Source organism: Leguminivora glycinivorella, chromosome 17, assembly GCF_023078275.1.
Source record: "Leguminivora glycinivorella isolate SPB_JAAS2020 chromosome 17, LegGlyc_1.1, whole genome shotgun sequence".
Lineage (NCBI taxonomy): Eukaryota > Metazoa > Arthropoda > Insecta > Lepidoptera > Tortricidae > Leguminivora > Leguminivora glycinivorella.
Genome location: NC_062987.1, coordinates 21,945,106 through 21,956,344, shown reverse-complemented (window position 1 = coordinate 21,956,344; position 11,239 = coordinate 21,945,106). Strand labels below are relative to the sequence as shown.

Here is an 11,239-nt window from a genome sequence, read left to right as displayed (position 1 = left end):
GATATATCGGACATAGAAGATTTACATATTTGCAAGAAAAATATATCAAGCTGCCGTAAGACTTGCAAAAAAAACGACTGGTGTTTAGTATCATCAGATCCAGATGAAAGACGAAATATAGAAATGAAGTTAAAAGACGGGAAGTATTTCTACAAAGTATATCGAGTGAATGATGTATTTGAAGTACTAAATCAGAAAGGAGATGATGACTACATGTTAGTAGCAGGAAATACAGCTAAAGGTAAGATTTCAGAGTGAACTATGCACTTTTTAATTTACATTGAATTTTAATTTGTTTTTAATAAAGTTTTTTTTTTCTAGGAGTCCTCCCTATTGAAAAATATCCCAAAATTATTATTGACATAAGCAATATCGATGAATTAAAAGGGTACCATCTCGACCAGAATTTGTTTCTCGGGGCAGGATCGTCTTTGACGCAAACAATTAATATATTTAAGAGTGTAGCCTCTACAGAAGATAACTTCTGGTATCTTCAAAAGATTCAAGAACATTTGCAAATGATCGCTAATATTCCTGTCCAAAATGTAAGTTATTTTTTTTTAACATTAATTGTATTTGCTTCTTAATAAAACCCTTATGGCCTACTACTTGAGTTTATTTCTTGCCAAATGAAAATGTTGGTAAGTCGCATGCAGTGATTGGTTGTGGAGTGCATAATTTGGTGGATGGCGTGAAGAATTTGATAAGTCAAAATATTTTTTACTGACACTTAGAAGATATCGAGTCTTATGGTTAAGTTTTGTTCCCTCCTTGCGACGGATTTATCAAGATCTTCACGCTTTGCACCAAATTATAACATTATTTTATATAATATTTTTATTGTATTTACTTAGCTGGGAACTCTTGCTGGCAACCTCATGATCAACCACCAAAATAATGCATTCCAATCCGATGTTTTTCTTCTCTTTGAGACAGTTGGTGCATACGTCACTATCAGTAAGTATGTAGTTGAGAAACAATTATAAATTACATTTTCAAACACTTGAAAATAATATCAGTTAATGCCGCTGATAATATATAAGTAAAAGTAAAAAGTAATATATCAGTTAAAGGGATAAGTTCACCTTTGTACTAGTGATAAACTCTTTTTCTTGTGTGTTGTATTATTTTCTGGAACAATAAAGTATTTTACTGCTACTACTTAAATAAAGTCTTTTAAGAAGCTCGCGCCGGGACTGCGGCCTTGTATAATTTCATGTTTTTTTTAGTAGACACCGATAAACAAGGAAATAAGTTAACTTTACAAGACTTCCTCAGAACGGACATGCGAAGTAAAATTATTTTAAATGTCGTGCTTCCTCCTTTGGGTCGAGACTACAAATTCGAGTCTTTTAAGGTAAATTATGACATTTATTATAATGAAAAAAATCACAAAATAAAACAAAAGCCAAAAACCGGTGCAGTACATATATTTGTTCCGAAAAATGCACAGTAAATAATAATTTTGCATTGGCAAATATACCACTAACTTTTAATCCATTTGATTCAGATTTAAATTACATTATAAAGAAATGTCTACTTCATTAATACCACTCAACTTTTATATTTTGGCTATTCGACATTTCTTATGGATCATCAATTTTTCAGGTTATGCCACGTGCTCAATCTGCGCCCGCCATAGTAAACGCCGGTTTCTTATACAAACTAGATTCCTCCAACACAGTGAAAGACGCTAGAATAGTCTTCGGAGCCCTAAGTTCAAGTTTTGTGCACGCTTCTAAAACAGAAGAATTTCTAAAAGACAAGAACTTGTTTACAAATGAAACATTACAAGATGCCATCGAGGTTTTGAAGAGTGAGATAGTTGTGGAAGAACACACTGCGCAGCAGCGACAGATAATAGAAAAAACCTCGCTGTGAACTTGTTCTACAAAGTAAGTTGATGGAAAGAAGTACTTATATTCCAATTAGTGGCAGCAAAATCACTCATACGAATAATGTTTTCATATCAACATTTACGAGTAAGTATGCAATGAATAGGTAAGATATCATATTGCCATAATTATCCTAGGCGCTTATTTTTTTTGCAGGGCCTTCTTTCGATTTGTCCCGAAAACGAAATGGATGCATATTTTGCATCAGGAGGGACAGTCTTGAGCCGAATGCGTCCTGTCTCTGTTGCGAAACAGGAGTACACTACTAACACCCTTATGTATCCGATTAGCCAGCCTGTTGAAAAAGTTGAAGCTCTGGTGAGTTGACATTTTATATTAGACTAATTTACAAGATGTATCTTATTTATTAATCCTGTTATTTTTACTAAATAGTCATTCAAATTTCAATCAGTTTGATAAAGTCCTGGTTTTAACCAGTAATTGAATTTGATTTGAAGGAAAACATAGTTCTACCACTTTTTCACGTCAAGAAAGACAGCGTCAAAATTTAGTTTTGTGTGTCAGATGAATCTATGCTATGAACAAAAATAATAGGTACCTGAGAAATGGTAGCAAAGATTTCTAGGGCATCAAAAGAAGCAAGGGCAAGATCAAAAGAAGAAGCGCATGTATAATTTTAAATCATAATTCTGAGAAGAAAGTTTGTTCAGATTTAGTTATTTTTATTTGTGTTAAGATTCAATGCTCAGGTGAGGCTCCATATTCCGAAGATGTGCCAAGCTTGCCTTGCGAGGTGTTCGGCGCTTTCGTGCTGGCAACCATTCCCCACGGCAACATAAACGGCACCGATCCTAGCGAGGCCCTTGTGAGTTGTCTTATGGTTTATACCATCATAATTAAATTTATTATTCATAAAGTCAGTATTGATGATGATAATGATGTTGGTGAGTTATTCTATTAAGGAATTATTATCTATTCTAATGTTCAAATTCATCATCATTCATTCATTCATTGTGATCGGCATATCAGCGCTGGAGTCGCTGCAATATGCTGAGATTAGACCATTTGGTGGCACCTTCTGTTTCTATCCGAATAAATCAATTCTAGTCTATTCTTTTTCAGAAACATCCTGGCGTCATCGCTTTTTACTCTGCCAAAGATATTCCAGGAGTAAATTCTTTTACTCCTGGCCTCAGCAATCTTGTCTACCAAGAAAAAGAAGAAGTATTTTGTTCTGGTTCTATCAAATATCATGGTCAAATTATTGGAGTAATTGTGGCTGAATCTAGAGCCATTGCTGAATACGCTTCTAAATTGGTGAATATTACATATAGCAATGTTACAAAACCTGTTATTGATGTAAGAGAAGCGATAAAATATCCTGCTAGAAATAAAATGGTTTATGAACGGAATGGTACTAATAGTAACACAGATGTGTTTAAAGTTATAAAAGGAACACAGACAATTTTTGCACAGCAGCACTTTTGTATGGAGACACTGGTCAGTGTAGTGAAACCAACGGAGGAAGGTCTGGAGGTGCACTGCGCTACGCAACATATGGATCTTGTGCAGATGATGATATCCCGAGCTCTTTTGATACCAGAAAATAAGTAAGTTTATTATGGTTAATGGTAAATTGAAGACGATGCATGCAAATTAAAATAATGTTAATTATCGTAGAATAAAGGCTTTTTATTATTATATTTTTTTTATTAATAAGTACATCTGAGTTTTTAAAAAAATGTTAATTATGGTAGAATAAAGTCTTTTTATTATTATTAAAAAATATTTAATAAGTATGTACATCTGAGTAAAGTGAATTATCAGTCAAGGTTAATTATAACGCCGTGTCTTCTGACGGTCGCGCGACCGTCGCCGTCGCGCGCGTCTCATCGGATCGTCTACTTCCATATCGATAAGGTTTGATTTCGTATGCGTCGCATCGCCGTCGCGCGACCATCGCGCGACCGTCGCCCACGCAAGCCGCGGCGTAAGGCAGATCGGATCGTTAATTTGGCGAAAGAGGCGGGTAAATAGGTTTCATTGTGGGTAACGGATAATCTAAATAAAAAAAATGCCGAAAATCCATCATCGTAACCGGATAATCTATCTAGCGGAAGGAAATAATAAAACTGGTCCTTTTTGATTTTCGATGCGACGAACAACAAAAACTAAGATCCGTTTTTGCGCAAGTTAATCAAACTGTAACAGCTGCCAAAATTTTTATCACTACAATTTCTTTCCGAATTCGATTAGGATAGACGTGATTGTCCGCCGCCTGGGGGGCGGGTACGGGATGAAGATCTCCCGCAGCTCGCAGGTGGCGGTGGCCAGCGCGCTGGTGGCGCACAAGCTCAACCGCCCCTGTCGCATCATCTGCCCTTCACCACCCTCGCCAAGGCCGTGGGCAAGCGGCTGCCTTGCTACATTGAGTATGAGGTTGGTATTTAAGGAGACTTCCCGTCGATATTGGTATCACACACTAAGTCTGCAAGTAGATCGCAGAATCGCATATAGTAGGTGGTGGTGGAGAGCGCGGCTGAACCGGTCCTGCCGCATCATACTGCCCTTCACCACCCTCGCCAAGGCACGCGGCTGCCTTGCTACACTGAATATGAGGTTCGTAATTAAGAACGCTGGCTTCGCTTTGACTGGAAGTAGACCCTTGAATTAGATTAGATGGTTGTGGGGAAAGGGCTGGTGGCACACAAGACGAACCGCCACTTCTGTGTCATCTTCCCTTTTAACACTCTCTTTAAGGCTGTGGGTAAGACTAGATGCTGTATGTGCCTTGTCACACTGAATATGAAGCTTGCCACTAGCGCAGGCCTGTCCCACTCGCGCGTGTAGGTATCGAATCGTAAGCGCCCCTTGCAAGTGGCAATCAGTGGGGCCTCACGGGCGAGCGGTGACGCACGCGCGAGAGGTGTTCGTCGCATACTTACGTACTGGTTCGACCGCTGTCACAGAATTGATACGAGTATTAATAATCTGATAACAATGAACAATAAAAAGGCTAAAGAAATATTGTGCAGTGTTTAGCTGTCTTAACACGGATTGCGAACCAAATTTAACTTTATTTAAGCTCCCTAAGGACGATAAAAGGTAAGAACTGTTTTTAAATTGATATTATTATTATAGGTTTACATCTAATACCATTACTTAACATTATATGATAATACTAAATAGGTTTAATACTTCTAGGTAAGTATAATAGATACTAGTTGGGTTACCAAAATAAGTAGGTAGGTACCTTATTAATGTAGGTAGGTAATAAGTACTGGGTTGGTGTTATTTAAATATTAAGATTATATTATTTTTTATAAGGAGACTACCCTATATCGTTAGAAAAGGTACGAGTTACGCGATAGAAAGAGAGCGCGCTTCTACGTCAATATAATTGTAGGCATTTAGCGTTGCGCGGTCGAAATTTCAACTTAATAGTATCGTAGCGCGAGTCGTTATTTCTTTAGATGGGCTGTTGGAGTGGGCTTTCTGTACTTGTACTAATATGTGTTCTGTGACTAGCGTCTTAACTGAGGGTAATAAAGATCAAAAGCACAAAAACATTTCACCTGCAAATGGAATATTAAGATTATCACATTCAAATTGGCTACGACCCAAATGAAAATGAAATGAAATGAAAATGAAATATTTATTTTTCATGTTGGCATATTACAATGCGCATATGAACGTCAAATAAAGTTACGCCGGCTCTAACCCTACGCCTCAGCCTCGAAAAGATTTCAGTCCCCCTTCATTTGGGAGAGGGGTATCCACTATCTACAGCGCCATAATCTATAAGGACACCAAGTGCCATTCGTTTTAACTTCTCGCATTTTATTTCTAGATCTCACTCGATCAGTTTGGAAAAATTCAACTTTGCAAAGAAAACATGTACATGGACAATGGATATGTCATCGATGAGCCACTATTTGTGCCTGTGCTGGATGTCTACAACAACTGCTATGACAAGCTTTGTTGGATGTTCCGCGTTTCTAGTGTTACCACTGATACAGCCAGTAATACTTGGTGCCGCTCACCAGGTACCATAAATTTACTTTATCATTATTGTTATATCTTTTTTACTTAAGTTCGCATTATGTCTTTTGAAAATGTTACCTGACCTTCCTGCGGTCAATTCTGTATATGTTTATTCTGTCCATTTTAATTTTTAGGAACACTTGAAGCTATATCTGCTTGTGAATTCATGTTAGAACGTATAGCCTACGAGCTCTCCCTAGACCCGTTAGCAGTAAGAATATTGAATCTAGATCCTACTTCCATTGAGCTCATGGAGATGGTCGAGAAAGTAAAGCGTGACGCTGACTATGCAGACAGACGAGTCGCAGTCGATATGTTTAATTCAGAGAACAGATGGAAGAAGAAGGGTTTAAGGTGGTCTCTTCTCCGTTGGCAGCCTGTCGGTAGCCAGTATTTTGACGTCACCATGTCAGTTTATAACGATGACGGCTCTGTCTCCATAACACACGGAGGAATTGAGATGGGACAAGGTCTCAACACCAAAGCTGTTCAAATAGCTGCATACTTTCTTGGTATACCGATGGAGAAGATTCAAATCAAAGCGAATCATACACACATGACTCCCAATAGTCAGTTGTCTGGGGGAAGTTTGACTTCGATTAATGTTGGGATAGGAGTTCAAAGATGCTGTCAGCAGATTTCAGCGCGTTTAGCTCCTCTTAAAGTTGGTCTTCTGAACCCTTCTTGGGAATTTTTAGTGAAGATGGCATACAATGCCAGCATAGATCTTCAAGCTCACGCGTTTGTGTCGATGTTAGACACGCAGAAGTATGCAGTACACGGGGTGACGTTAGCTGAAGTAGAAGTAGACGTTCTGACAGGAGAGTGGGAGCTACTGAGGGTTGACCTTCTGGAGGATGCCGGCATGAGCATTAGCCCGGGAGTAGATATTGGTCAAGTAAGTACAATTGAATTACTGATACTGGCTGGTGGTTTTGTGAGCTGTAAACCTTCCATCGTACACTTGCTCATGAATAGAAAGAGGATATTATGAAGTCCATTACAGATATTATATTTTTCCAGGTGGAAGGCGCCTTCATAATGGGACTGGGTTACTGGACGACAGAGCACATGGTGTATGACCAGGAGTCCGGCGAGGTGCTCTCGGACCGGCCCTGGAACTACCACGTGCCGCAGGCTCGGGACATCCCGCAGGACTTCCGCGTGTATTTCAAGGAGAAGTCCTATTCGGAAGTGAGGACGCTTGGAGCTAAGTGTGAGAGATTTAAACATGTAATAATTTTCAGAAACGTAGGTAGATGCTATTCAGTGGCGATGTGTGTTGCTGAATTAAGAATTTTACCAGCCCTTTCTTCCTGTAAATGTTGTAGAAGTCGACTGTGGGATATCTATGGTTTCAATTGTGGCGTAGGCGAGAGGCTGGTAACCTGTCACCGCAGTCTCACATTTTTTGTTTCTTTCAACCCCTTAATTACTTTGAGTGCAACTGATAGTTAGTTGCACAGATTATTTTTGCTCTGCCTACCCCTTATATGTATGTATATGTATGTAATGGAGGTAGTTTAGATATTCAAACACAAGTCATGGTCTTAGCTCTTTGCAGTTTTTTTATCAATTTAATTTTATACATAGAGAAAGAGAAATTTTAGAGCGCACTAATACAATCTCGGATAGTCTAGTTTAACTTTATTTCTAGCGCGCGAGTCCACTCATCAGGCGTGATTTTCAGTATGTTTGTCTATGCCTATTTTGGATAAATTTAAACATTCTTTAGACCTTGTTTCCGTAGTATTTCAGAATACAATGTTCTTCATCATCATAAAACTGATAATTATCTCTAAACAAGATACATTCTCACAAGATCCTATAAACTCGTTTTACGAGCTCAGATACAAACCAACGACACTGTTTAAGTTTCGTCCTGAATTACTCCGCTTTCGACATTGTTAGCATACCTTTGATATGAGTATTTTCTTAATTACTGAAGCCTCATATAAGCTTGAACTCACTTTAAAGGTCAAGGGAGTCACTTTACTGTGTCATTGATTTCTTCTGTTCGGTTTTCTGATTTCTCGTCGATTCTGAGTCGTGAAATGTATGGGGTCCAATACGTTCCACGACTCTTGACTTCCCAAACAGACTAGATGTCACAAACTATTTATCGAAGGCCATGAAACCTTTGCTGGCCGCTCGCAGGGTTGTGTAAAATTATCGTTACTAGGTTTAACCAATGTGGTGATGTGTTAAGAATTACACCACCCCCTTTTCTCTCGTCTCGTGAATCTCGTAGAAGGTGACTGTAGGATATGGGTTCAATTTTATTGAGGTGTAGCAGCCTGTAGTGACTGCAATATCACTATTTTTGTTATCTTCCAACCCCTTTATTGCTAAGAGTAGAACCGAAACTTGAGCAGTTTCATGTGGTTTGGCTACTTTAGTACTTATTTGTATGTACGTACAGTCAGCTGCAGAGAAAGGGAGACCCCCTACCATACAAATTCGTATGCAAGAGGGTCTATTTTTCTCTGCAGCTGACTGTACCTATCATTACTTATTTTGTACAGCGATTGGCGAGCCCCCTCTTTGCATGTCGGTGGCGGTGCCACTAGCTATCCGGGAAGCTATTGCTGCAGCCAGGAGCGACGCCGGAAAACCACTCAACGAATGGTTCCAGATAGGTACTTTCATATTACACGTAAACGAAATAGTCGGAGTAACAACAGATGAGACGAACTAACGATACTCGCGATCGGAACGCAGCCTGGCTCTGTCACGCCACTACACAAGATTGACAGGGAGAACTACGATACCGATATTATTATCGTTTCTACGATAAAGATATTATTATCGTAAGCGATTGTGAAGTTGGCTACGTGTTCTTGTTAGATCTGAGAGGAGACCAATGGATCAATTAGCATTACTCTGGCATCGTCGTCGAGTCAAAAGAAACTTGATTCCATTAGGACTTCACGACCCTCAATGAGGATACCGACGCAAAGGAGGACGACGCCATATCTATCTATCGCTGACCATAAGTGCGTTTTCACATCATCCGATCCGATACCGGATGTAGGACCGATATTGATGACCGGTCTGGCTCAGTCGGTTAGTGACCCTGCCTGCTATGTCGCGGTCCCGGGTTCGAATCCCGGTATGGGCACTTATTTGTGTGATGAGCACAGATATTTGTTCCTGAGTCATGGATGTTTTCTATGTATATAAGTATGTATTTATCTATTTAAGTATGTATATCTTCGCTTAGCACCCATAGTACAAGCTTTGCTTAGTTTGGGGCTAAGTTGATCTGTGTAAGGTGTCCCCAATATTTATTTATTATTATTTATTTATATCCCTTACATTTAAGCCACTATCTTTGATTTTTACCTTTGAAATTCTTCCAACATCCGAAATCGGATCGAAAAATGTGAAAACGCACTAAGTTTGCAAGGAAGAAAAAGGTTCATAGAGGCGATACATCTCGCGGCCCCTTTCTTGCTGTAAAGACGATAGCCAATAGAACCAGATAGTTGGCAAGCTAAAGAGTAGTCCCGATGACATTTTACAAACATTAGAGTTGGTTGTCTTTACGAGAAAATTTAGATTTACGAGAAAAAGTTGAGGAACTTCTAAATATCTCGCTCCTTATTGGTCGTTTTCTTTTCAGATGGACCGTACACAAGAGAGGCGATTCAAATTAACACTAAAACTGATAGTAGAGACTTCAAATTTAAGAAAGAAAGCTAATGAAAGTGTCCAATTTTTATTGAGGTAATTTTTTTATTAAAAAAATACACTATTGTTCTACGTGTATACATTTTTTTCAGTTTACATTATTATACGGGACGGATTAAGAATTTCACATTGGGTTCAACAACCTCTTCATACAATGTCACAATTTTGTTTTCTATCAACCCCTATTCCTAAAATTGGGCTTAAAACTGTAGTAGTTTTATGTGCTCTGCCTACCACTTATGGTAATACAGGAGTATTAAATAATATACCTACATACATACATACATATAATCACGCCTGTATCCCATAAAGGGATAGTCAGAACACATAAACTATTAAGTCTTTGCTTTTGGCTAGTCTGTGGCCAAGAGTAAGCCCATTTATAATAATAATAATATTTAAAAAAAACCGGCCAAGTGCGAGTCGGACTCGCCCACCTAGGGTTCCGTACAAACTTTCTTTCAAACTACCTAGTAAAAATAATCTCATATTTTCATATAACTCTAATAACTTGACTAGAAGACAAAAGTATAGGCACTAATGAGTATTATAGTGTATAGCGCCATCTCCCGGTCAATTTGCTAACTAATTTGCGCGACCTGGTTTTTCAGGGATAATTCTTTATAATGTTAACCGATTTAAACAGTTTTTACTTTATTGGACAGAAGATGGTTTACGTAACATCTCGTATTAATTTTAAGTACGATATACATCCGCAAGGGTGGGTAAATTGAAAGTAAAAATCTGAAAAGTTTTTTATGAATTAAAAAAAAAGTATTCAAAATACAAACACGATTATATTTTTCCTGTAATATATAGCATAAAACCAATGTTTACTAAAATTTTCATAATTTTTCGTTGGTAAACTTCGGAGATAAGGGGGGGGAACGGTATTTTTTTTTACATTTTCAAAATTCTTTTTTTTTTCCACAACAAAAAAATTATAAAAAATAGTTTATTTACGTTCAATTTGAGCTCTTTCCAACGATACCCCACTTGACCTAGTAACTTGAAATTTACAGTTTGCCCCCCTTTCATTTTGGCCATTTTCTACAATTAAAATTATTATATTTAAAAAAAATATACTTTCTATTTGTAGAGGTTTACAATGTTCACAACTATTCCAAATTTCAAGTTGATAGCATTAGTAGTTCTCGAGATATTTAGGAATGTGACAGACGGACAGACAGACGGACAGAGTCGCACCATAAGGGTTCCTGTTGTACCTTTTTGGTACGGAACCCTAAAAAGTTTCAGTGCCACTCTTATCAAAAAGGGTTTGAAAGAAATCCAAATTGTGACATTACAGTGACAGGTTACCAGCCTCTCGCCTACGCCACATTTTAACCTATATCCCACAGTCGACTTTTACGACACCCACGGGAAGAAAGGGGGTGGTGAAATTCTTAACCCGTCACCACACGGGGCATAATATGTACTTATATGTAAATTATTATAAATTATTGTAAGATACCTCTGCCGTGTATCCCTTAGGATTAGGACCAATTACCATATCGAACCGAGTTAGCACCTAACTCGCTTACATTTAACTTGGTCCGTTTCTATTAGTCTCGGTCTAGGTAATAGTCTAACACGAATTAATTATGCAGATAGCTCTCTCCAAATATCTTAAGAGGCCACTTATT

General features: G+C 38.2%; 1 protein-coding gene across 1 annotated transcript; it reads left to right on the top strand.

The window, feature by feature from the left end:
- Positions 1-6,334: 6,334 nt before the first annotated feature.
- LOC125235153 (xanthine dehydrogenase/oxidase-like) lies at positions 6,335-8,598 on the top strand. Its single transcript, XM_048141601.1, has 3 exons — positions 6,335-6,798; positions 6,924-7,116; positions 8,426-8,598. Exons 1-3 carry the CDS (start codon positions 6,361-6,363, stop codon positions 8,596-8,598), a joined length of 804 nt encoding a protein of 267 aa, XP_047997558.1. The 5' UTR covers positions 6,335-6,360.
- The last annotated feature ends 2,641 nt before the right edge of the window (positions 8,599-11,239 follow it).

Coding starts and splice junctions, on each gene's coding strand:
- LOC125235153 (XM_048141601.1), top strand. CDS start 6,361: ATGGGACAAGGTCTCAACACCAAAGCTGTTCAAATAGCTGCATACTTT. Junction 6,799..6,923: donor CGGGAGTAGATATTGGTCAA/GTAAGTACAATT, acceptor ATATTTTTCCAG/GTGGAAGGCGCCTTCATAAT. Junction 7,117..8,425: donor GAGGACGCTTGGAGCTAAGT/GTGAGAGATTTA, acceptor TATTTTGTACAG/CGATTGGCGAGCCCCCTCTT.